The sequence below is a fragment of the Gallus gallus genome, chromosome 22 (genome assembly GCF_016699485.2).
Source record: "Gallus gallus isolate bGalGal1 chromosome 22, bGalGal1.mat.broiler.GRCg7b, whole genome shotgun sequence".
Lineage (NCBI taxonomy): Eukaryota > Metazoa > Chordata > Aves > Galliformes > Phasianidae > Gallus > Gallus gallus.
The window spans coordinates 1,231,085-1,257,218 of NC_052553.1; the positions used below are offsets into that span (position 1 = coordinate 1,231,085).

Genomic DNA, 26,134 nt, shown 5'->3' on the forward strand with positions numbered 1-26,134 from the left:
TCTCAGCAGCAGCAGAAGGAAACCCATTGCCAAACACTCCAGCAGCTCCCAGGGGAGCACCAGCCCATGACACGCACAGGCCAAGGCAGCAAAACTACTGCAAAACAAAACAAACAAGTGAATAATAGGATTTGCTTCCTTGAGAGCAACAGTGAAGAGCTTTACACCATGGGACACCACTAGAAGGCACCAGTTCCCCAGCACACAGCCAAGAGCAACCACGATCCCCAAGCCAAGAAGGACGAAAAGCACTATATACATATATATATATATATTTTATTATTTCCTTGAGTTCCAGTGACACAACTGTAGCAGCATCTCACAGACGAACTCCTGCAATGTTAAATATACATCAAGAGAACACATTAAATTCCGAGGCAGGCAAAAAAATATATATACCAACAACAAAACTGCAGACAAAGTTACTCATCCTCCCTTAAATATATGTGCGTTTGTTGCAGACAAAGCAGCAGTACACGATTCACATACCAGGTTAAAATAAAACTTCAGACTCGCAGCAAAACTTTCAAACAACACAAGGAGAGATGAAGAGCTTTGGTGGTGGGGCTTTAATGCAGGGATCCAGCAGGAAACCCCATAAATTTCTGCAATTTTTAGGCCAACTGGGCACAGCTGTCCCATTTCCATCTGGGTTTACCCAATACCCAAGGTGATCTGCAGAGATCTATGAACATCCAAGTGCTCCTTGCTCTCAGCAAGCGCCCAACACAACCTGGTTGCTCAGCACCTGGGAGGAAACCAGACATGCACACGTTTTTCTGGACAGTGACAGAGATGGGGAGCTCATTTTGGGATGCTCAGCACACAACCAATGCAACGAGCTCAGCCTCTGTGCCCTGACCCACGGCTCTCTCCAAGTGCAAAGAAGCCACAGTGATGTAAAAGCAGAGGGAGAGGACGATGCATCAAGGACTGCGGGCTGAGCCACCTAAAGCTGCACCAAAAGAGCTGTTAACCTCCACGTTATGCCACAAGAGCAATAAAGTGACCCAAGACTTTCATCAACCCATCTCCACCGGACAACTTTGATGCAGTTCTGGTTTCTGTTAGTGACTCTCCAGTTTCCAAAGTCAACAGAAATAGAAGAAAAAAAGACAAGACATCCAAACCCAACAGCTGGCTGGAGCATCTCCAGCCTGGAGGACCCTGGTGTGCACAAGAACTGGAGGCTTTCTCCAGCCAAAACCCCACAAACTGAGGTTAAGTTTTGCACTTTAAGACAAAGGGTGCATTCAACACAGTGATTCTCTCAGCTTAAGTGACAAAAAGGCATCGAGGACCTCCTTGCATCATTGGCACAGAGCTAATTGTAATTACACAAGGCACATGCAGCACCGCCCACGGAGATGCGCATTGATGCAGCTTCTCCAAATAACGGAGCGGAAGGTTTGGCTCTGCTTAGTGTCATCCTGGCTGACGGGATGCTTGCCAGTCCAAACGTGTCAAAACCAAGCTGAAAATACATCCGTGGCAGAGCAGAAGCTGCCACTGGCACAGTGGTGAGGGGATGGGACCAGCCCCAACCATCAGCCGCTCCCAGTAGGGTGAGCTCCGTGTATGGTCAAGATTTCCCCAGGTACAATCAAGGTCTGCCAGGTGGTGTCCTCCAATCCCCAAAATTAATCCAATTTGTCATCAGCTGCTGATGACTCAAAGAACAGGTTGAGATATCCAAAACAAACGCTCTCTGCGTGGCGTGACACCACGTTGAGAGGAGCCAACTGGAGTAGACCCGTCCTTTCAAAGTGGGAAAGAGGAATTCTGGGGCTCTCCACCCCCACGCAAGGGCCGTACTCCAAAAATGAGCACTTCTAAAAAGGATGTGTTGGGAAGAGCCATTCCCAGCTGGAGCAAATAAGGCGGATCCCCTTCAGAGCAGGCACAACATTGCTGAACACAAATCCCAGCATACTGCAGCAGCAAACCCAAACCCACCCTCCTGTGAGCAGAATCAGGGCTTCAGTGAAAACATACAAATAAGTTAAGGGAGGACCAAAGCCAGTTCCAGCTATCACACACCATAAAAATGTACCTTTAGAAAAGTGTTTGAAAAATACTCTTCTTTTATATTCTACATCTTTAAGAGTCTCCTTGTAAAAAAAAAAAAAAAAAAGAAATTGGCTTTTTTTTTTTTCCACCCCAGGTATTCTGGGGTGCCCCTCCTGGTGTCCTTCAGTCTCCCACAGGGATGTCCCCATTCCTTCCCCCCCAGTCCCCAGAAAGTCTCCAGGGGCTCCCAAGTCCCTCAACACTCACTCAATACCTTTGCCTGGGGACTAAATGCTGTGTAATTAAAGCCAATCTGGCTATAAAAATAAATGCTTTCATGTCTTCCTTGCACGTGATGGAAGAAATTAGCCCTTTTTAAGCAGCTCAGCATCTAGCTGTAATTGTACTCAAAAAGAAAAAAAAAAAATCCCAACAAAAAACCAAATACCTATATAGAAAAATAAAGGATAAACATTATCCAACTATTTAATATTTTATATAAAAGTTCTAAGATAGGGTATTCTGCTGTAAAAAAAAAAAAAAAAAAAACAGCCTAGGTTGTACAACCTAGGAGTTCTGGTGAGGAGTAAACTACAACTTCAAGCTTAGAGAAAAAACAAAAATATCAATTATTTCGGCTCTCCAAAATAAAGTTATTAAATATATATATTATTATAAGTATTTCATAAACTACTGTTTAGGCAACGAGGGGAACACGTGGCTGAGGACCACAGGAAAGTGGCATCAGCTGTGACCCCCCATCTCCCCCCAGGACCTGGTGTGTTCCTGGCACATGTAGAGGGCATACTACGTCCTTCAAAGGGATGTTCTCTTTTCCAGCTTGTGCTTTGTGAGAAAGTACTTAAAGAACTCATACACCGACCACGCGATGGCTGTTGAAGGGATCTGGTAGATGACACGTGCCTGCACCCCTCGGAAATACCCCGCGATGCCCCCCAGCTGATAGACAGTCCTAAAGGCGTTGGCCATGCCCGAGAGGTGCCCGGTGATGTTAAGTGAACTCAACGCTGTGTTTTCTTGGGTGTTGAGCAAGGTCTTGCAGACGTCCAATGGGGTGGTGGCAGCAGCGGCCACGGCCCCCGCTACGGCCCCCGAGCAGACGTGGGACAGCGGGTGGTACTCCCTATGTGGGTTCACCCTCTCCTGCATGAACTCATAGGTGATGAAGTGGATGGCCTGGAAGGGGACGTTCATGGTGAGCTGAGTGGTGTAGCTGCGGTAGAAGGCACCAAAGCCTTCGGTTTTCTGCACTGTCCTCACACACTGCCAGACGGATTTGTAGGGGGAGTTGAACATCTGCATCCGTTGCTTCACCACTGCTCCAGGGAACACCCAACGTGGCACCAAAAAAAAGGAATAAAGATTAATGAGATGAGGGCCTTGCCAATGGGAATCCCAACACCCAGACCAAGCGCTGCCCCAAGCATCAGCCATGCAGACCCAACGCCCGCTTCCAAACCCACAAAGAAGCATTTCTGCAGTGATCCACTCCCTGTATGCAAACTTTTACCTCAAGGATGCATGCACCCTCTGCATCTCCTGCCCTAATACCCAGAAAGCATAGGAAGTGGTCAGCTCAGGCATGATTTAGTAGCTCTACACATGTTCATGGGTCAACACATTCCTCAGTCCTCAATAAGGAGCCCTTATATCAGGCTAAAATGGCACTAGGACAGATGGATGAGGGTACAGAGCTCATTTGTGGCAACACATGTCTTCAGGAAAAGGCTATTTATTCTGATTAAAAAGAATTTTAAGCATTAAAAACAGTTTTCCTTAAGTTTTTCACTGCTTTTTGTCCAGCTCAGGAGCAGAGTACACTAACACCCAAGAGCAGCCCAGCTAATTGATTTTAGATGCATTTTACTGTTGGTTCTCCTATCATCAGACATCCTCCAGGAAGGCAGAGCAGCTGGTTGAAGCCCACCACACCAGCTGGTAGAACCCTACTGCTGCTCTACTGGTTGGGCAGCATGACCAGCTCTGCTCTGCTTGCCCAAAGCTTTTGAAAAACCACAGTCGCTGCTACAAGCAAAGATTTACAGGCACAGCATGGTGTGACTCAGGCTCCTGCAATTAAAGCAGCCAAGCAGCCCTGGGCAGGATTTCTCCCTTTCAGAAAATGGGCAGCATCCCCACAGCAAAAGGATGGGGTGGCCTTGAGGCTGCTCAGGGTCTCTATGCAGGTCACCGTTACCTTCAGCTGGATTCATCACTGCATCATGGAGCAACGTGGCCACACTCCCAGCTATACCTGCAAGACAAAAGCATCCTTCAGCAATCCGGGGAACAGAGAGTCACCTGTAACACAGCACCCAGTAACACAATTGGTTTCCAGTATGGAAAAACCCAAGCAGGGCAGCCCAGCACAAGCCAGTTCCAGCTGTGTCACGTTGGCTACTCCCAACAACTCACAGCGCTTTGCCTACACAAGAATTCACCAGCTTTACTCAGCCTACACCGGACTGAAGAATGAGCAATGGCTAGAACTGGCTCACTACATCTTTAATTAGGCATTTTCAGCCATTTAAGCACTAATTGCACAGATTCTGCAAACATCTAGCCAGCCATTAATGACTCTGCAGGATGGCCTCGAGCCACACCTTCCCCTTTGAAGTTTCCGTTGACTTTCAGTCATTTTTTACTAATGCAGAGCTCAGCTTTCCCATGGGTACCAAAAGCCTGTAGCTACTTGAAGGGCAGGCACAGGAAAGCAACAAGGAAAAAGGATATTCTACTCTTTATTGAGCTGGTTAGGTCAAGTCAGGTGGGCACTGCTACATATTGCTGCCATCATATCATGGCAACTCAAATAATGGCAAATAATTTTATGCATTTTGATACATTGCCTAAGCACAGCCCCGTGAACAAGAAAAAATATGCAGCTTTCAGTTTTGATAAAGGAATTTGAGAATTTGTTTCAAGACTGCGAAGAAAGATTCAATGTTTGCAGCTCCATTTCCATTCAACATAAATAAATTTTTTTCAACTGGAATGTACTGAATTGCAATCAGATATTCAACTCAAAAATCTGATCGTGCCTGTTTATCAGACTTTTATAAGAAAAAAAAAATACCCCTTGCCCCACAGTCTGCCTTATTCCTGTCATCACTTTTGGCAGCACGTATATTTGTGAATAACTGCTGTCAACAACGAGGAACAGGAAGAGCAAAATTAGATCAAAAATCTCCAATGAGCCTCTTGAGACCTTACTAAGAATTGAAACTGCTGCCATCAAACCAGAGATTGGGGCATCAGTCTCACAAGAACAACATCAAATACCCTGTTGGTTTTATGGTTTCATTGCCATGTTTTTTACTGTCTTAATAAAAACATTAAAAATTAAATTTTGTTACTTAAATGTATAATGCATTTTAATGAGGGCTGCTCCAAAAGTAATGCCTCCTGTTTTATGGTGTTGGCTTGCCATATCAGAGGTGGATGTCAGTGGTATGGTACTAAAGGTTGAACCTTCCCACTGATACCCCATTATATCTTATTGCTGTGTGACTGATGGCAGCAGAGAGGCACTCTGGCAAAACAGCACCTGACACAGACGAGCACATGGAGCAAAGGAGTGGGGAAAAAAAATGGCACCAACCGACATTCATCGATGCTACAAAGACCAAACAGTGGATGTGAGTATGGGGGGGGGGGGGGGCGGGGGGGCTTCAGCACTGGACAGCAACAGAGGCTCACCTCTGCTGGGTCAGTTTTTGATGAGCATGGCTGGCTCGTTGCTGGTGAAAACACACAGCTGATGGTGCTATGTTGAAAAATAGCATTTTGTAGCTGAGAATTTGCTCTATCAAACAGAGCTATTGCACTTACTGTAGCTGTTGTAGTTTCCATGGGAATAAATAGAAGGCATTACATTCAGAGCAACCTACATATATACTAATTCCTCTTCACTCAGTGTGGCCCAGGCAAGCCAACAGGCTGGATGCCCATGAGATAACAGCATCTTCTGCACGACCTCTTCAACATGTCAGGATGCCTCACTGGATGCTGCCTGTTACTACATCTCTGTGTCATGTCCTCAGAGCAAAAACCTTCAATTATTTATTGTCTGAGACCACCCAGCTCTCAGTGCTTGATGCAAAGCAAACAAGAGGAAGGTTAATCACAAGATTTTTTTTTTAATGCAATAAAATAAATTTAAAAATACCATTGGCCAAGTGGCTGTTCCCTCCATGCTGAATGGTATCACTGAGAGATTTTTTCATTTTCTCATAGCAAGCGAAGTACATGGCATGGGCAGGGCCAGCCCCCAGCATGGTGACATTGATCCCACGTAAAGGCCTCCAGAAGCCTTCAGTCAGGACCATCTTCTTCAGGGCTTCGTATACACTCCGGTATTGGGCCTTGGGGTCAGGCTGCAGGCTCTGCATCCGTGTCTGCAACAAAGAACATGGGAGGGAGAGGCCTCAGTTATCTGTGCTCAGTGCAATATGTAAGACTTCCAAGACTCAGGCCCATATGGGCCCCACCGACCCAAACAGATCAGAGAGACTAACTCCTGGCTCCACACAGGACCACCCTAAAATTCTCTGCCTTCTTTCGATTCATTGCTGAGCCCACTTTGCTCTGAGCCCCCACAGCACCCACAGAGCCCCGGTGCGCCCACGTCCCATTTATTCACACTTCTGCCAGAACAACCCTATGAAGTCCATGCTCCTGTTGCAACACCAACATGTTAGAAGTCCGACGGTGGATGTGTAACCTCTGCTCTTGTTTATGCACAGGGAATTAAGTGCAATTGTTCAAAAGACAAAGGTGAAGAAACACAGCCAGGGCCCTAATTGCCTCCTGCTTGCAACACTCTGTCTCTGCCCCAGCGTGTTCCTCCTGCAATTGCTCACTGCTTTGATGCCCACATGGAGTTATAGGGCACATGACTGGGAAACGGGTTTCCTCGAAGGGCACAAAGATGAGTCCCTGTGCATGTCAGGTGGGTGAAGCCCAATCTGACCCCTGGAGGACCCAGGGGTGGCTGCTGGGGACCGTCTGCCCTCTGGTCAGCCACCAGCTCCATGCGTTTGGTGTTATCTGCATCCTTCCTCAAAAGTCCCCGATGGGTTTTTTCTTCCTCTTAATTGCTTTTCCAAAGCTTCCCAAGAGGCCAACAGCTTTCACAGGACACCTTCAAGCTTCAGAGCAAAGTTTCCCCCTCAGACACACTGCACTGTGCTGAACCCAGTTTGTCCGTTTAGGGTCAGAGCAGTTCATGAATGAGGTGATAAGCAGCAGATAAGGGAGCAGGCAGCCCTGAAGGTCAGGTCTGCTGCTATGAGCTCAGCATTGCAGCCAACGCTTTGCTTCCGTATCAAGTTTAAGCCCAGAAATGCATTGCACCAACTTCACACCTCGATCCATTTTGCTGGGGGGTGAAAAATCAGCCCTTTTCTGCTCAGTATTTGATATTGCAATAGCAGCACAGCAAGTGGGGCTGCAGCACTGCAAGTAATCCCTCCAGCATCCAGGAAATACCTGGTTTGATATCTTTGGCTCTGCAGAAGAGCAGTGGTGATGCTAACAGCAGCCCCAGGATCCCCCACATCCCTCTGTGCTTCTGCACAAGGACTCATCGATTCACTTCTGCAATTAACTAGCAGTAATCCCAGGGCTGCACTTCCAAGTGAGATCACACCAAATCCAAGTGCTGCTGATTTGGACCTTGGATCCCTCAGGCTGCTGAAAATTGAAAGGCATTTCCACGGCCACTGCTCTGAGTTCAAGAGATCGGGGCTAAACTGCAGACTTTAACCCACAATCATAAGCCAAGCTATTAACGAGGGCAGTAAAGCAGCGTGTGAGGATAACAATGTATTGCATTTGTAGGAGCTATTCTAGAAAATGCACAAGAATTGCATTTGCAAAGTGATGTGAAAGAGCAGCTAGGAGATCTGCAGATTGTAAGCATCTGGGGTCACGACTGCAACTGAAAGAACTCTCCCTTTTTGCACTACACATTGCCTTTCCCTGAAGATGCATTACCCCAACATGCAAAAGTTGTGGTCCAATTGCACAGGTCCTTGCAGCTGAGGATGCATGAGGTGAACACAGAGCTGTGCAGTTGCAGCAAAACATGCCCTGTGTTTGGAGAAAGCTCCAAGGCTGCTGCTCTTAGCATGGAGGAGCTGCACTGAGGAAGGGAGTTTCACTGCCTCGAGCAAAGCTTCCTGGTGTAGAGCACATTGCAACATTGGAAACAAACCTAAAAAGCTCAGAAGTTTTCCTCTAAAAGAAGCAATAGTTCTGAATCTTGTAATGTGCTTAGAAAAATGGATGTAGAGCAGCTTGCATCCTTTGCTTTGCATGCATGAGGTCCCATGCTTCTGTCACCATGACTCAGCAGCACCCACCAGCTGCAGCAAGGATTGTGCACTGCTGCAGACTCAAAGCTCCACCCTCACATTGCCAAACTGATCCTGATCCCAGCCCAGTGCATTGCTGGGATGCATTCAGAACCAGTGCAACAGCAGCATGCATCTGGAGCTGGAGCATCAGAGACGTCTGGGAGTATGCACTGCCATAGAGCAGTACAGCACCCAAGCAACATGCAATACTGCAGCACCCCAAGCACCTCCACATTCCTGCTGGGCATCCACCTGCTTTCACATGGCAATGCATAAACACCACTTTAGTATTCCCTAAGCGCCCAGCTGCAGGCCAGTCCCATCCAGGATCAATTTATCACAAGAGCACAGCATCAGTGCTGCACCTTTAAAGGCTGCAAACAGCTGATTTGCTCTGCAGCCCTTCTAACACTTATCTGCAGCCTGCAAACTCCTCCAGGAGTTCACACCCCTGTTGTTAAACAGCCCAGAAATGCTCCATTAATCCTGTTGCGTAAGGCAGCAAGCATCCAGGCAGCCCTACCTGTAGCATGGGCACCAGAAGCAAAAGCAAAAGTCCCAGCTCTGGATTCAGGGCATCCCCATGGAGCAGCAGTGCCCACCATGACCCATGCATCACACAGCACTCTGCAGAACTCCCTAAAGGAGGGAGCCCAGTGCTTGAGTACGTACCTCTTATTGCATCCCAAAAGATACATGGCCATCTAAGCATGATGGAAGGAGGCTGAAATATACCCAAAAAGCTCAGAAATGTTCCTTCAAGGCAGCAATAGCACTGAGTCAGTGCTGCTGCTGCTCTCTTTGCACCAAGTTCAGCACAGAAAGAGGCAGATGCACTTCCCAGATGCTTCCTAGCTGGCACAAGCCATGGGGCCAGGACAGATTTCTGCCCAGAAGCATTCTGCTAACAAGAGCCAGCTCTCCAGTTTTGCATTTCCTTGCAAAGCATCACCAATATGACGGACAACTGCACAAACCAGCTGGCATCCCCATGACCAATGGAGCAGTTGCCAGTCACCCACTCCGTCTTGCAGCAGCTCCCAGCAAGCAGTGCCCGGTCCCCACATGTGGCTGCAAAGTGACCATGGGTGGGGTGACAGGTTGGTCGGGGCTGGCAGCACTCACACCATCCCCTAACAGGACAAACTGCTCTTTCTGGCCATGCACTGATACCCACGGGTTTACCACCAAACCCAAACATCCCAAACCTGCTCACACAGGAGCACTGCCCTCAGTCCTATCCATGTGCATGCTTTCTGGAGCAGAGCTGCAAGCAGCCAAGCCCCCCCCCCCCCCAAACTGCTCCACCCCTGCAACAAACCCCATTCATCCTCCTGCCCTGCAGACAGATTGCATGCCCCTAGCTCCTTGCTGTGATGGGGTCTGAGGCCAAGTTGCAATGGGTTCTTCCTGCACCATAAAAAAGAAGACGGTGCAAAGGAACAGACACCAAGCAACTCCCAGTAACCACAGGTCTTCAACTTTCAGCGGGCAGAGCACGACCAGTACTGCATCTCCCTCCCAAAACAAACAGCCACAGTGCTGGGAATGCCTCAAACAGTGCCAAAGCACATAGAGCAGCAGAGCTGTGGGTCACAGCAGGGTGATCCTGGCTGTACAGGGACACCTGCATACAGCTCCAGCCCCCACGTATTGCTCTGGGGGTGTCCCATGGGCAGGCTGCAGCCCCCCAGCGGGGTAGCAGCATCACAGCTGCATGTCATGCTCAGGGATCGTGCAAGTGACTGAAACAATTTCCCCAAATTATGATCTTTTCCCTTTCTCTTTGAGATAAAACAACTTGCTGAGACCAAAACATTTCCTCCTGGAGGCCATTGAGCAGCTCAGGTGCCCCAGACACCACTTTGTGCAGCATCCATGGGCTCTGCTTGGCCATGCCCTGATCCCAGCAATATCACCTGGAGCAGGGACTGCACACTTCCTTTCTGGAAGAAAAAGAAAGATGTTGAGAGAGTGAAAGACGTTGATGGTAATGAGCTTAATTAGGCTCAGTTCCTTGCAGAGTGCAAGGATCCTACAGGGACCTGCAGGCAGCAGCTCCCTCCAGCTCCAAGGAGGCACACAGGTTGCTGGGGGAAAAAAAAGTGTTTTGCAGCAAACCAGCAGCACCTCCGTACTTACAGCATGCACAGTTTGCAAAGCTAGAGGAGGAGAAAGCTTGCACGGAGGAGGAGCAGAACTCCTGCAACTTCCCTGACGGCATCTTGCTCCGAGTTCACGCACGAGGACTTTGCTTTGCTACGCCAGGGCTGGACACAATGCAGCACAGCGTACACCTTTGCACTGTGGTTGCGTAAAGCTGGCAGGCAGAGCATGCTGGGGCTGCCCAGGAGGGCTCTGTGCAGCTCCCACGTCAGGGCAGGGAGAGGTGACAGCACAGTGCAGCCCAGCAGAGCACCCTGGGGTTGTGTGTGCTCACAGCCTGACACAGCCCTATTCCCCCCATGCAAACTTCCCCCCTCACTCTCTAAGCTCCCCTCCTTGCACACTATACCCCCCAACACCTTATGCATGTACCCCCATACCCTGTGCATGCACTCCCAAGAGCCATACACACATCCCCCCACAGAGACCCTCCAAGAATTCACCTCCCCCTTGCACACCCATCCCTCATCCATGTATTCTCCTTGCACTGCCTGCAAGCTCCTTTACCCTATGCACATCCACTCCATGCATTCCAGGAATGTAACCCTTCAGACCCTATACAGGACTTCCCCCTCACCCTCCCTGCACGTAACTGCCCCAGGACCCCCCATACCCACAGAGTGCCCCATAAACACACCCTGCACCCCAGCTCTCCACACACAAGCCCCCTTTGCACACCCTTACCCCATACACACACCCCCTTTGCACGCCCATACCCTTCACATGAACCCACTTTCACAACTCTATACCCCATGAGCAAACCCTGCACCACTATACCACCCCCCTCGCCCACCCATACACCCCCTGTGCATCCCATACCCCACGCGCATCCCCCAGCATCAAAGAGAGCACAGTCCCAGGTCACCCCCCATGCCCTCCCCAGCCCACGCACCTTCACGGAATCCACCGGGTACATCACGCTGTGTTCCATGATCCCCGCCACCGCCCCGGCCAACATGTGCGTGCCAAGCGAGGCTCCGCTGGGCAGACTCTCGTAATCCTCACCCTCCATCGGGGGGGGCACGGAAGGGGCAGCGATCGGCCCTGGGGGCCCAGGCCCCGGGGGGGCCGCCGTGCTGCCCCCCACGGAGCAGCTCAGCTCCATTCGCTCGGAGCTGAGCGGGGATCGGGAACGGGAAAAGGGATTCCCGGAAAGGGGGGGGGGGGGGCGGGGGAACGAGGGGGGGGCGGCACGGGGAGCGCGCGCCTCCCGTTCCCCACTTTAAAGCCGCGCCCGCGCCCCGCCCCGCGCCGCACGGCGTCGGCCAATAGGAATGCTCCTCCGCCGCCCGCCGCTTCCCATTGGGTAGAGTGAAGAGGCGAGCTGCGGCCTGTGACGTCACAGAGAGGCCAGCCCGGAGGATTGACAGGTCAACGGGCGAATGGGAAGGAGGGGTGGGATGAGATTGGTTGTTGGGGGAGGAAAGGGGCGGGACGGCGGGCGGAATGTGGCGCGCCTCCCGCGTGCCAGCGCGCGCTTTCGGGGGAAACGGCGCGTTACGGGCATGTGGTGGAGGGGAGGGAGGGGAGCGTGAGCCTTCCATCAGTTTTATTTTGTTCTGTTTTATTTTTGAAGCTTCTGGGGCTGCTGAGAGTAAAGCAGCCCTTGGTATGAGTGCGCTGCACAGTCCTGCACGGCCCCCGGTGTGCCCTAAAACAGGCAAGGCCACGGGCGCAGCTGGAACAGGCACCCCTGCATTGCTGCTTCTCCATCCCTCTTGCTTTCCAGCGCAGATCGCATCTCACGTGGGTGCCCTCAGCATCACCCCGTCTGCAGGGCAAGGCGCGGCTGTAAATCAAGGCTGGGCTCCTGAACTTCCTTCTTTGAATGCAGCCTCGTGCAGGGAAAGGGCCAAGTTAGGGCTCGGCAGGAGCACTTCCTAGCACTGCTGCACGTGGTTCATGGAGGTTTCATGCTCTGTAAGCAACAAGTACTCTGTTCCCGATGGGTTCGTCAGGGTGGAAACGTTGCGTTGTCATTGACCATAATGAGCCCTTTCCCCTACAGCCCTCACTCTTGCTGCCTGATAGTAAATGGGATGAATCAGAGTGAATTTTTCCAGGTTATAGTTTAATCTCAAGCAGCTTTGCTGTGAGGAATCCTCTCTGCAGCAGCTCTGCACGCACGGGTGGTGCAGAAGAGATGCCAGCATGATGATGCACAGGGATTTTTTCCCGGTTGTGCAGAAGCATTGGAATGATTCCCACTCTGTGACATTGTTTCCACACCAGCATGGCACATAGGAGCCATCCGTCAACAACAACGTGAACTCAACTCGCTGTACGTACAGACCTTTTCCTTTTGAGACAACTCAGCCTCACGCAATGGCTTTTGGCCCCAGATTCCATCAGCAGGGATGGAGCAGACGGTGAAGCTTCCCATGCTGCTAAAAGCCCAAGCTGGCTGCACGTTTGCACAGGGCACGTTCATCCACATGCCAGTGGGTCACTGCAGAATGCACAGCTGCAATCTACACGCACGTTGCATCACACAGTCTGGGTGATTCAGACCCATAAGGCCTGAGTTCTTCCTGCTGACCTCCGCTATGGAGCCTCTGCACCCTGCCACAGCTATGAAACAGCAAGAAATAAATGACCCTCCCAGTGTGACATGTTCCTCACTGCTCCCAGCTCAGTGCAGGACCCTCCGCAGCCCATTAGGGTGCTTATCGGGGCTGGAGCTTCAGAACAGAGCAGATGTACCCATGCAGATAAGGCAGGAGTGTCCCATTTGTGGGCGGGCACCTTCAGGGAACCTGAAATTGGGGCTTATCTTCCAGATCCAGAGAGATACATCATATATATATATTTTTAATTCATTTTTTTGGGGTGTTTTCCCAATTTCCACCTTGGGTTTGGTGCGGTCTGAAGGGTGGGCAGGGAACGCCTTGTGCAGGGAGTTGCCCTCCAGCATCATATTGCAGGACACTTTATTAATTGGGGTGATGAACAGCAGGTAATTGGCCTTCTAATTGCAGCAAGGAAAAGGCACCTCGTAGCAGTGCAGTGCAAAGAGAAGGGATCCAAACAAATGTACCTCATTTGTACTCTCATTTGCAATGCAACCAGCTTGAGCTTCATGTAACACCAAGAAACCCCCATGGCATTTTGTGTAGGCATCGCCATTCCCCATTCTGCACGCTGCAGATGCTGTGCCAACAGGAATTGTCAGTTCCCCATCATGGATGCATTGCCATCAGCCCATAATTCCCACCCCTGCTCCTCCTAAAAAGATGCAAAACCTACCAAGAGGTTTTAAGCAGTGAGTCTGCAGCAACCTCTATGGTTTTGCTCCCTACATTTGCCCTTCGGTTGAAAAAATGGGTCAAAAGTGTACGTTTTGTGCTACTTCAAACCTAGACTTTCTGTGCCATGCTGGCCCTTCGAGCACAATGCACTCCTGTTCTTCGTTATCTCTGGGACCAAATGAAGCAAAGTGGATTGTTTTGTCTCCACAGTGGGCTGACCCATTTATTCAAGCATCAGCGCCATGTGTTTGCTGCTCTGGGGAGGTGAGCAATGGAAAACAAGGCAAGCTGGGCACTGATCTCTGCATGGGCAGAGCCACGTTTCTGCAGCCTGGGAGGTGTGGATGGGAGGAATTTGGCCTGTGGGTTTTATTTCAGCGCTCCCATAATCTGACCTAATTTACCTCGTTCAGTGGATTAATGCAGCGGGGAGAGGCGGTCCCTGGGTATAATTGAGGCTCTTTTGCTTTACTTCCTGCACCCAATCTTTTTTACCAACTCGCCTTTCTGGTTTGGAGCCCTGGGGAAACAATGGGAAAAGCTCAGCCCAGTGCCATGCTTGTAGGGTTTTTGGGTGGCAGCGAGCACAGGGGGGGCTGCTGGCTTTGTGCACGGCTCTGCTGTTTGCTTCCTTTGGGGCAAGCTGCAAAATGAGGGGATATGGGATGCACCCGAAGTGGTGGCGATGCTCTGCCATCAGCTGTTGGCACTGCATTGGCTGAGCTTTGTCACTGGGATGTGCAGTGCTTTGTGTTCAGCTGCAAAGGATGAGATGGGAGCTCAGCAAAAGGGCAAGCAAATAAAAAGCCAACTGGACTGGGATTTTACTGATGTATTTATTGCAACAGGGAGTTTTAACAACCAAAAAATCCCCCACAAAAATGCAGAAAGAACTCTGAATTCTGCTCGGAGCTGATCAGTGGCCCCATATCTGCCAGCCGTGGTGCTGCTGCTGCTGGATGATATTGGGGAGGGTGTGGGCAGGGTGGGTGCTGTGCTGCTGCCAGATAGGGATGCACCTGGTGGGCTGCAGCCCCCCCAGCTCCTCCATTTGAAATTGCAAATGCCCCAGTGTTCCATTGCAAGCTCAGCCCTACAGCATTGCCACCCCAGGTCTGCATCATGCTATGTGCTCCGGGCACAAAGAAATGCCACAAAATATGGTCACCAACTGCTAAGATTTTCCTCTGCTGCTGCAGAGCCCATACATCTGGAAGTAATTAGCAGGCACGAAGCAATGCAGCATTCCTCCTGGGCCTCCATTTTGTGCTGCTTGCAGGCTCTGGCAACTCACTTGCATTGGCAGCTCTGTGTGTCTTCTTCAGCTAACAAGGGTGTATACCATGCAGAAAGGATGCAATGCTTCAGTCCTTCTAAAGAAGACCAATTTCTGGCAGTCCTGCAGAGCTGTGCACCCACGGCATGGCTGCAGTGCTCCTCAGACTCATTGCACCCAGTGCAAGGTGTTGCTGAGCTGTGATGCAGCTTCTCTGCATGCAGGAGGCGGACGGAAGGACTTCGACTGCATTGCTTCTGTGCTCAGCTAATTACAGCACTTCAGCTAATGGGGATGAACACACCGAGATGAGCAACTTTGCTCTCAGCACATTGCAAAGTGGCAAAGCGTGTTGAGCCCGGATGGAAAGCAGAGCCTCAACCCCACCTTGGTTATCGGATGGTAAAAGATGGTGCACAAAACTGATGTGCCAAACCTCGTGTGCAAGATGTGGTGCGCAAAACTCAGCCTGTAGACCCGGTGTGCAAAGTCTGGCATGCAAATGTCCGATCCCAACGCTCAAAACCCAGCAGACAAAACTGACGTGCAAAAACCCGGTCTGCAGAAGCCAGCACGCAAAGCCGCTGTGCAAAACGCTGCGTGCAGAACCTGGCAGAACCCAGCACGCACGACCCAACGTGCAAAACCCGGTGTGCAAAGCTCGGCCCTATCGGCTGCTATCGGTGCATCCCATCTCCGCAGCGCTCCCGGACACACTACCGCCTCTCCGTGGCAGAGCCCCGCACCGCTCTGCTCTCACCCAAACGCACTTGGGGGAATAAATTCCCACCTGTTTGGCAAAGCTCGGTTTCGGGCTGGGCGATGACAGTAAACCTGAGAACGCAGCGGAACGCTCAAAGGCAAATCTCGGGTTCTCGCTGTATCCACACCGGCGTTATTAATTAATCGCATTATAAATATCGATACGTATCACAGCTGACATGCAGTCACACGTTTCCCCGTGCAGATCCACGGGTCTCCGTGTTTTATTCGCGCACCCACAGCCGCGCAGCGCTTTAATTGCGATAAGAGGTCGCCCCCAGGCACTGAATTGGCGCCAACCCCGCGCCTAGCCACGCCCCCGTCGCATTTAGCCACGCCCCCGTCGCATTTAGCCACGCCCCCGTCGCATTTAGCCACGCCCACTTCGTATAGCCACGCCTCCGGGGAATCCCTTCCCGGCCCGCCCTCTATTATCAGCGCCACGTGTGTGCGTGATTGCGTCACATCCGGCGGCGCACCCGGAAGCGACGCGCTGCCCGGTTGCTATGCGGCGGGGTAGCGGTGCGGTTGGAGGTGCGGGGCGCTGCGCTGCTGCATGGGGCGGTCCAGGTCGGGTGGTGAGGGCGAGAACGGGGCAGCCGAGGGTGGAGGAGCTGCTGCTGTGCTTGGGGAGGGGCTTCAGCTTCTGGGGGTGCGGTTTTTGGGGAGCGGGCTTGGAGGGGGAGAGTGGGCCGGGCTTTGGGGCCTGCCCGCCGCTGGGGCTGTGGGAGAAGGCGGGGGCCGCAGGCCGTGGGGCCTTTGCCTGCCTGCTGCCCGCTTCAAGCGCGTTTGTGGGCAGCCCTGAAGTGTCTGCCTCCTCTTTCTTCACCTCCTCCTCCTGTTATGTGTTTGTACGTGTTGGTGAGGGCTGCCGTCTCTCCAGACAAAACTTTCTCAGCTTTCAGCCCTGCTTGTGTTAGAGATGCTTCTTTGTGGCCCTGCATGTGCTCTGGTGTGTCTAGATGTGTCTTGTTCCGGGGAGCTCAAACCTGCACTCTGTGCTCCGCATGTGGCTTTGCCAATGCAGGGTGGTAGGGAAGGGTCTGCTTGCTCAACCTGCTGATGCTGCTTGTTGTAATGCTGTCTGGATTGTTATTTATCTCTTATCGTTCTTTAATTCAGGAGGGGAAGAGCAATGGCTTTGAAAATGGTTGTTCCTTGTCAGTTGGATGTGACTGGCTGATTCTGGAACACCAACTGCTTTCCGTCTGCTGGTCCTCCCAAAATGGGGAGGTAAGAATCCCAAAGGAGCTCTCACGTTGTGATGTTGTTTGAGGGCAAGGCCGATTACCTGCATACCAGCTTGTGTCTAGTTTGGAATGCAAAGATGGAAATGTGGTCTTGACTACTTATCGGTCAGTGTGGGCAAAACAGAGCTGGAACAAAGCAAGTGAAGTTTACAGGGCATATATTCATCCTTGGCTCGTTTCAGAATGCACCGTGCTTCTTTTTGGTGATGAAGTCCACCTTTAAAGCAGATCCCAGCCTCACAGAATCCTCTTTGAATTTTAGGATCGGCGTTTCTTGTTTGCTTCCCGCTTCTTGGCACTTCAGCATTTCTCCAATGGGATGTCCACGTATTTTCAACACTACTTTGCGTCAGATCGTGGTGATTGGAATACTTGCTGCTGCTGTCTCTTTGCTTTACTACTCGCTGGTAGTCATCCGCAATAAGTATGGGCGTGCATCCAGGGACAAAAGATTTCACAGGTGAGTGTTGAAAAGGCTCTGGTGGGAGGAAAGAAGTGTAGTTTTGATGTGAAGGATGAATTGGTACAACGTATGAGTGAAATAAATAAATGGGGGGAAAATGAGTGCACTTCATGCTTAGATAAGGAAAGCTTCAAAAACAAAGCTGCTTTCGGTTTATCACTACCTCAGCTTTCATGGGGAGCACTTCATTGACAGTGTAATACTGATAACTCTCCTTCTTATGATGGAAGCCGTTCTGAATCTCTTGAGGGATACCTGCACATGGAGTTTGATTGCAAGGTGGTCATGCTGAGTTTTCTTCTAGGTATCTTGCTCGGGTAACGGACACTGAAGCTACAGATACAAACAACCCCAATCTGAATTATGGCATCGTTGTGGACTGTGGTAGCAGTGGCTCTCGGATTTTTGTGTATTGTTGGCCAAGACACAACGGTAACCCACACGACCTGTTGGACATAAAACAGATGAGGGACAAAAATAGAAAACCAGTGGTTATGAAAATCAAACCAGGTACTGGAAACAAATGGTTTTGAGATATGATTTTTCTAGATAGCTGTGTATCCAAACTTGACTTTTTTCTCAAACCAGCACTTAAAGCATCTGGGGAAAAGACACGTAGAAGTTGTTGGTGTGGTGGTACTCCAGATTTCTTTGGGTTTTGTTAGCAGAGAGCTCTGCTCATCATTAGAGCTTGGAATGTGACACTGATGGGCAGGAAGGAGAGATTTCTGTGTGTGCTAAGACAGTTGCTGGTTCAGTTGTCAGTTAACTTGGTTTTTAGTGAATAAATAATCTGCTTTCTATAAGGCTACTTGAACCAATTATTTAAATGGGTGATTGTAGCAGAAATGCTAAGTTATAGCTTGAAGCAGTGATGGAGCACCTGATGGGAAGGCAGGGCGAGCCCAGGGGAGCTCAGCTGCATGCAATGCATTGCACCTGATTGACCAGAAGGGCTGGAGCCAGAATCCACCCCTTCCCAAACCTCATTTAAGGGTTGGCAGTAGAGGTGAGGGCATATCTCTGGAGATCCCTGTCTACCTGAGGCCTCCCAAAGCTAAGCAGATATCTTTTCCTTTGTTTCTGTATCCATGGCTGCTGCATTTGGGCTTATCCTCATTTGCTGCAGCCTAGGACTTTTGCCACCCCACTATTATTACTCTACTTTCCATCACATTGTAGCATTACAGTGATATATCTGCTATGGCTTTTTGCTTAACATTTAATTATCCTCCAAATATTAGCTTTAGTTATCTGTTTCCTATTTCCTTAGTTGAATTACTGGCTTTGGGATGGTTATTCCTGTTCTGTGTGTCAGTTATCAAGATTTTCCCAACAGGAAATCTCAAAGCTTGACTCGCTTCACTTTCATGTTTCTCTGTTTCACCAGGCATCTCCGAGTTTGCTAACACTCCTGAGAAGGTCAGTGATTACATTTTCCCACTTCTACACTTTGCTGCTGAACATGTGCCCCGTGCAAAGCACAAAGAGACTCCTCTTTATATTCTGTGTACTGCAGGAATGAGGATCCTGCCAGAAAGGTCATTGGCTCTCTTAATTTTTGCATTCAGGTTAGCAGGCCTGGTGTCTCTGCCTGTTTCTTAACTGCTCAAACTGTAATTTTGCAGCCAGCAGAAGGCAATACTTGAAGATTTGGTCACTGATATCCCCGTGCATTTTGATTTTCTGTTTTCGGACTCTCATGCAGAAGTTATTTCAGGGAAACAGGAAGGTAGGTTTGTGTTGGAGAAACAATCATAACCTTTGTAACCTTTATAGCTTTTGTGTTGCAATCTGGGGACTGTTTTAATTAATGCAATGCCTTTTAAAATTCTAGTTTGGGTGTGAGAGATTATTCCTCCCTGGCAACAGATGGAGCGTGGAGATAATCATCTGCTGCAATCTCCTGGCTTGTCTAAATGTTTCCTAATGAGCAGTGACAATAACTCATCTGTGTTTAGCAGTGATTTTAGTCCATTTTCTGGCTTTAGGAGGGAAGGGTTGAGGATAAGACACAGCATTTGTGATTGAAGAACTGTAGAGGGGAAAAATGGTTTTAGAGGAGCAGTGTTTCATTGTGCTCAGTTTGCTGGAGGCAGATAATAACTTTATAGGAGCTAACATGCTTGCTTTAGTTTGAAACCTACACTTGAAGTTGTTGTTCATGTATTGGATGAAGATTTGTCTTAGAATCCTGACTTGGAAAAGAAGATATGGAGTAATGCGTGGAGAATGTTAAATGTTTAAGTGTAATATAAAATGTGATATGTTGTATTAACTCAATATTCCTGAGACATCCCAATGTTTCCTTATGTGTGTAGGTGTGTATGCATGGATTGGCATCAACTTCGTTCTTGGAAGATTTGAGCATACAGATGATGGTAAGTAGCCATAAATGGGATTTGGGGGAGGATTAAAGCACTTTGCTGTGCCATCACTGTTAATGGTATGATTTTTGGTAGAGATATAAGTTGATAGTGCATGTGTAGATGCTGATGCTTGATTAATATGTATGTGAAAGTTTGGTGATCTGCATTGCTACAAAAAAAAAGATTAAACAGAAATAGTGTAGAGCTGCATTCTGCCCATTCTAACTCTATTTCCCAATGGCTTTTGGTTGTTTTATCCAGAGGATGAAGCAGTTGTAGAGGTGCACATCCCAGGCAGTGAAAATAAAGAAGCTATCTTCCGTAAGAGGACAGTGGGTATTCTTGACATGGGTGGAGTGTCGACTCAGATAGCATACGAAGTCCCTAAAACTGTAAGCTTTGCCTCTTCACAGCAGGTTATTATCTGTGCAACTTTCTTCTTTTCATTTTGGTTTATTTTAATGCGTATTCCTCTTTTTTTTCCCCCTCGTTTTCTTTGTTTTGAGTCTTATTCTTCATTACATCACATCCAAGCCAAAGGCAAGAGAAGATGGCAAATATGAGTCCTTCGTCAGCTAAGCACTTCATTTGTATTTCTTCATTCAAAAAGTTGATTTCAATTAGCACAACTTGTCACTAACTTTTAAGTGGGTCCTCTTTCTTTCTATGTGCATGTGTGCATGTATGCTTGTACAGCTTCTAAATCTGTGTGACACTGAGGGGCTCCTTTATAGTTTAGAGACAGAATGTTTATAGTTATTTTCCAAGATCCTGTATAAGATATGGTTGTTTTTTTTTTTTTCCTTCATAAGTTGGGTGGTAGAAACTGAATTAACAGGACATGTAGGTGATATTTCAACACACTGAACGTCTTCATCACAGTTCATCTGTTATAGGATGCAAATCTCTTTGTTGGAAGGCTGAAAGGGAATGTTGCTTGCTCTAATTGCATTCCACTGAGCTCTAGAGTAGTGCCTGAAGCTTTAGAGTTGGGTAACCTCCCATTAACATCACTGAGAAATCAGCTGAAGTCAGAATAGCATAAAAGCTGCGTGGTTTAGCTCTCAGTGCACTGCTGTAATGAGGTATATATGTATATTTACACTCTTCCTGTGAAATTGCAGGTCTATAGGTGTATATAGCTAAACAGAAGTATGAGCATTCAGATTCAGAACAAACTGCCTCAGCCAAAGGTGAATTGGAGATGGGAAGAGTTGCAGGCAGCTGATGATGATGGTTGCGTGGCTTTATCTGAATGCAGACCAATACAAAGCAGGTGTTCTGGTGTGAAACCTCTCTAGGTTCCTAAACAGAGAATGGGCAACAAGTGACAGTGGTGCTTGAAGTCTGGCTGCTGCTTCTCATCTTTTCCCAGAGAAAAATCACTTCGGTGTCATTTGTAGCAGCTCCTGGTTTATGCATTTCCCTAAGTCCCAATGGCATCCAACGCAGTGCTTTGAAAGCAATGTGCTTTGCTCTAACAAACAGAAAGCAATGTGGACTTGTGAAGAGCAAATAGATGCGTAAGGAGTGACGTTTAAAGTTGCAAAGGCATCTTCTGTTTCAAAGTGCTCATCTTCAAGTTCTGGTTCGTGTTGTTCATATTTAACCTTAGTGCTTGTGTTCTGACAGGAGGAAGTTGCCAAAAACTTGCTTGCAGAATTCAACCTGGGCTGTGATGCTCATCAAACTGAGCACGTGTATAGAGTCTACGTTGCAACATTCCTTGGCTTTGGAGGGAATGCAGCACGTCAGAGATATGAAAACAGTGTATTTTCCAGTACGGTGCTCAAAAATGGGTAAATGGCTTTAATTGCTTGGAAATACAGCTTCTGTAACCCCTGACTTAAATGTGTTTAGTCAAGTATCTCGATGTAAAACTTAGTTTATCCAGCGTGCCATGTGCAATGTTGGAGTTTCTTTATATAAGGATATCTTATTTTGATGCTTGCGTATCTCAGAGCTTGGTGTTTCTGATCTTATGCTGTTGCTTCCCTTGATCAGACTGCTGGGCAAACAGACTGGCATGACTTCGGATTCCCCATACCTCGATCCCTGCCTGCCTGTGGATGCTCAGGATGAGATCCATCAGAACGGACAGATAATGTATTTGAGGGGAACAGGAGACTTCAATCTGTGTCGTGAGCTTATCCAGCCCTTCATGAATAAGACCAACGAAACTCAGACCTCCCTTAATGGTGTCTACCAGCCTGCCGTGCACTTTCAGAACAGTGAATTCTATGGTTTCTCAGAGTTCTATTACAGCACTGAGGACGTGTTGCGCATGGGAGGGGATTACAATGCTGCTAAATTTATCAAAGCTGCAAAGGTAAGGCATTCTCCTGGGGAAACTCTCTTTCTAGTTTGAAACAGCTGCTCTACAAAAGCGCTTTATGCTGAAAATCTTGCAGCAAAACTCTTCCTATAAGGATCCCAATCTTTATATCCTGTAATAACCTATCACAAGGCATCTCTTTTCCTCACTGGGTGTTGTTTTTAAAATACTGCTTTAAAGCATAGTAGAAAAATACACTCTAAAGGAAACAGGATGCAGAAAAGCACTGATACTGGAAAAGTCCACCCCTTGGTTCTCTTTGGGTATGTCTTAGAAGAATGAATTTGTTTTCCTCTTGCTTTCTGTGTTCTGTGCCAGTTTCACAGGCGTTACTCCTAACAGTCTGTTGGATACAGTCATGCTACAGTGTACCCTATAGGAATATGATGAACTGCTTTGGCAGTGCCATGAGAATAGATTTCATCTTCAGGTGTGTGACTGAAGAATTTAAATAAGATGATTAGTTTAATTACGAGTGCCAAGTAAGGATCAAAATGGTTGTACACAGAATACAGTGAAATGCATGGTCGGACTTAGTAGCAGCACAGGGGGTGCTGTTGTATGCAGCTTTGGTATTTACAGAGCATCTCACCTAGTGGCATTTCTTCAAGGCAGAGGCATATTGAAGTCTTTCTTTTTTTTCTTTCCTTTCTTCAAGGATTATTGTGCCACTAAGTGGTCTGTCCTCCGGGAACGTTTTGACCGTGGTCTTTATGCATCACATGCTGATCTCCACAGACTGAAGTAAGTATTTGTGTTTGTACAGCAAATCCATTCATGCAGAGTTGCCAGGAGAGAGGTCAGTTCCAAATGGTCCATTTAGTGGAATCGTTGGAAGTGTGAATATAACCTTAAATATTGCATCAGCCATGAAAGTTACTGCTATTCCTATGTCTAAATGTGCTCCTCAGTCCTTTGGGACTCTGTGGCTGCTGAGGAATTGAATGCCTGATGATATGCTACTCTTTTTTTTTTTAATAGGTACCAGTGTTTTAAGTCTGCCTGGGTATATGAAGTATTTCACAGTGGCTTCTCTTTTCCTGCAAGCTACAGCAATTTGAAAACAGCTCTGCAGGTGTATGACAAGGAGGTGCAGTGGACACTGGGAGCCATTCTGTACCGAACACGGTTTTTACCTTTAAGGTAATGCTGGTTTTCTGCAATGTCTGGGCAGTTCTTGGGTGGAAGTGATGGGGTTTCCTCCGGTTAGAGGCAGACAAGGTGCTGCTTCTAGTGCATATGCACAACCTAAGGATGTGTTTAAAGTAGCTCAACTAATGCTTGATAAAGCCCATCTTCCTGAAGTGGGCTCTTTTTGCTTTGGTTTGGAGGCAGGGCTCGATTTGTGACTTAACATGTTATCTCCTTGTTTCCTTTCAGAGACATCCAGCAAGAAAACTTCCGTGGAAGTCACTCCCACTGGAGGAGCTTCTCCTTTGTTTACAATCACTATTTGTTTTTTGTCTGTTTTCTGATTGTGCTGCTCTCCATCCTGCTTTACCTGCTGAGGCTCAGGCGGATCCACAGGCGAATGCTGCGTAACAGCTCATCTCCTTCCCTCTGGATGGAGGAGGGCCTCCCACCACAGAAGATCTCTGCAGCCTTATGAGAGGCTGTGATGGAGAACAACTCTTGGACTTCCTACACAAAAAGCCATTTTTGCCTCAGGGTTTCTCTTTTATTTCTCTCTTTTTCTTTTCTTTTTTTCCCCTTTGAGTCATTGTGGAAGCAAATTGCCCAGAGTGTGGAATTCAGCTTGGTTTTGGAAATACAGGGAAGTGGAGTCAGTTTGTCTTAGTCTCATGAAATAATATCTGCCAAAAATTCCTTATTTTTTAAATTAATGCACTTTGTTGTGTAACGGGGCGAGAAAAGACTGTCAGTAAGTATGTAGCAGCAGCTTAAGCTATGTATGGTAAGAGAGAGTGTGAATTCTCATCTTGTGGGTGAGACTGTGAAATTCTGTTAGTCAGGATGAATGAGTTTTATTTGCTTTTCCAGATTCCAGGACTCATATTGCTAGATTTCTCAATGCTGAGTCTCCTCAGTCAAAGGAAAGGAAGTGCAGGGTTTTCAAAAGCAGCAAGAAAACAATCTCTTTAGATCAGCTTTTCCAATTTTATATTCTATAATAAGTACTGTGATGGAGAAGGAAAAATCTATTGCACCCAATGCTGTGCTTCCAAAAGCTGCTTACAGCTGTTTTATATATGACAGTCTCCCCTTTTATCTTGGAAGCTGTATCTGCATAGTGGCACAAGTCACCACTTTTTAATCCTTTCTTTCTCTTTCGTAGTCATCCAGAGATTGCCCTGAAACTCCAGTATGGTGGAAAGAACTGGAACATGCCTAAGCTTTTGTTTCTGCTAGAGTAGACATGCACAATGTCTCTTATTTTTGTTTTTAAGTACTCTGAATTGTTAATTTATATTCTATTTAAAGCTGTTAATTTTACTTGAAAGTAAATTTGTCCATGATTAAAAGTGGAATTTATATGAACTCCTGGTGTGTGGGTATCTTATTCAGTGTATATCACTTCTGTCCTCACTGCTTGTGTCCAGCTAGCAATGTTGTCTTCTCTTTTAGCAGGTGTGAAAATGCAGAAGGACAAGAAGCTGTATTCAGTACTGAAGAACTGGGGATGTTGATTCCATTTTGTTATGCTTAAGGTGCAGTTTCTTCCTCTACGCATCCCGATGCTTTGAATTGTGTTGTTGGTTCCTCTTGGTGCCTTGACTGCAAAAACTGTAGGTTGGAACTGCGTCCACCTCCCACTTCTGACATCTGGAACTGCGGTACAAACTTTTGTGCACTCATAGGCTGATAATTCTTATCAGAAAACTGACACTGCTGCTTGTTACAGAGCCTGTGCTTCCTGTTTCTGGGATGCCTGAAACTGAGCACAGAGCTTCTAATTGCATGCTCAGATAATGCAGGCCCCATTTGGACGAGGGTCAGTGTTAAAGGGTTAATGTTGAAGTGGAGAGGAAGTATCAGAGTGTGTTATGGTGATATCCAGGCAGGTGTGGGGGTGCTTTTAATTATTACAGAACTTAAAGCCCAGCAAGTACAAGGGAGGAGGTGCAGATCGACCAAAACCACTTTATTTTGCAGCTCCAAACTACTAAAGAGAGGAATCCTTCCCATCCTGCTCCTGGCCAAGCTTGCTCCGAAGAGACTGCATTAAACAACAAGCACGAGAGGAAACACGATTCCTTTAAGAGCCTTAGAAATACCTGTTTTCACTCAATACCTGTTCCTGGGCTCAGGTTTCCATGCCACAGTAATAATGTTTATCTGTTTGTGTCTGTTTCTGTATTAACATGCCTTGTTTTCTTTCTCCTGCTTTTCCCATTCACCTTGTCCTTTCTCCAGGTGCATTTAGGGCTGGTCAGAATGCAGAAAAGCACAGGGGAGAGGCAAGGGTGCTGCTCTTTGACCTTCCCCAGTGACCTGGAATGGGCAGGAGCATGATGCTGCAGGTTTTGGCTTTGCAGCCTCTTAAATGCATCACTCATCACCTTGTTGCTGTGTTTTTTTCGTGTATGGAATATATCCAAACAGGGCCAAAGGTGGCCCCTAATGGAAGAAGTGTTTTGGAGACAAAAGTATGTCCATGAAAGAGAGATGGAGAGCCTGGAGGAGAAGAGGCCCACAGCTCCAATGTGGAAACAAAAGGGTTTTCTGTGCCTCTGCAGCACTTTGCAAAGGGGACAGTCAACAGCAGTGACTCGATGGCACGCCTGATCACGGGCACCTTGTTCTTCTCCCATTGTTTCTGCCATTGTTGCTACCAAATAACGCATGAAGCTCATTGAAAGCTGAAATGAGCCTCGTGAGGGCTTTGCTGTGTCCCTCTCCCTGGGCATTAGCTT

At 48.0% G+C, this 26,134-nt stretch overlaps 2 protein-coding genes across 8 annotated transcripts; one reads left to right on the forward strand and one right to left on the reverse strand.

The window, feature by feature from the left end:
- Positions 1–256: 256 nt before the first annotated feature.
- On the reverse strand, positions 257–11,667 carry SLC25A37 (solute carrier family 25 (mitochondrial iron transporter), member 37). Of its 2 annotated transcripts, none has more exons than XM_417682.7 (4): positions 11,449–11,667; positions 6,200–6,428; positions 4,229–4,285; positions 257–3,347 (listed from the first exon to the last, which is right to left on the reverse strand). In XM_417682.7, exons 1-4 carry the CDS (start codon positions 11,659–11,661, stop codon positions 2,827–2,829), a joined length of 1,020 nt encoding a protein of 339 aa, XP_417682.2. In that variant the 5' UTR covers positions 11,662–11,667; the 3' UTR covers positions 257–2,826. The 2 variants fall into 2 exon arrangements, with proteins under 2 accessions (XP_417682.2, XP_040507534.1); XM_040651600.2 differs by having other exon boundaries at positions 9,063–11,535.
- Positions 11,668–16,311: 4,644 nt separating this feature from the next.
- On the forward strand, positions 16,312–24,758 carry ENTPD4 (ectonucleoside triphosphate diphosphohydrolase 4). Of its 6 annotated transcripts, none has more exons than XM_004947564.5 (13): positions 16,312–16,412; positions 16,965–17,075; positions 17,355–17,552; positions 17,860–18,065; positions 18,946–19,096; positions 19,184–19,287; positions 19,877–19,936; positions 20,186–20,340; positions 21,557–21,723; positions 21,929–22,253; positions 22,918–23,003; positions 23,241–23,402; positions 23,640–24,758. In XM_004947564.5, exons 2-13 carry the CDS (start codon positions 17,068–17,070, stop codon positions 23,866–23,868), a joined length of 1,851 nt encoding a protein of 616 aa, XP_004947621.2. In that variant the 5' UTR covers positions 16,312–16,412; positions 16,965–17,067; the 3' UTR covers positions 23,869–24,758. The 6 variants fall into 6 exon arrangements, with proteins under 6 accessions (XP_004947621.2, XP_004947619.1, XP_417683.2 ...); XM_004947562.5 differs by having other exon boundaries at positions 16,312–16,376; XM_417683.8 differs by having other exon boundaries at positions 16,312–16,376; positions 20,186–20,316.
- Positions 24,759–26,134: the final 1,376 nt, after the last annotated feature.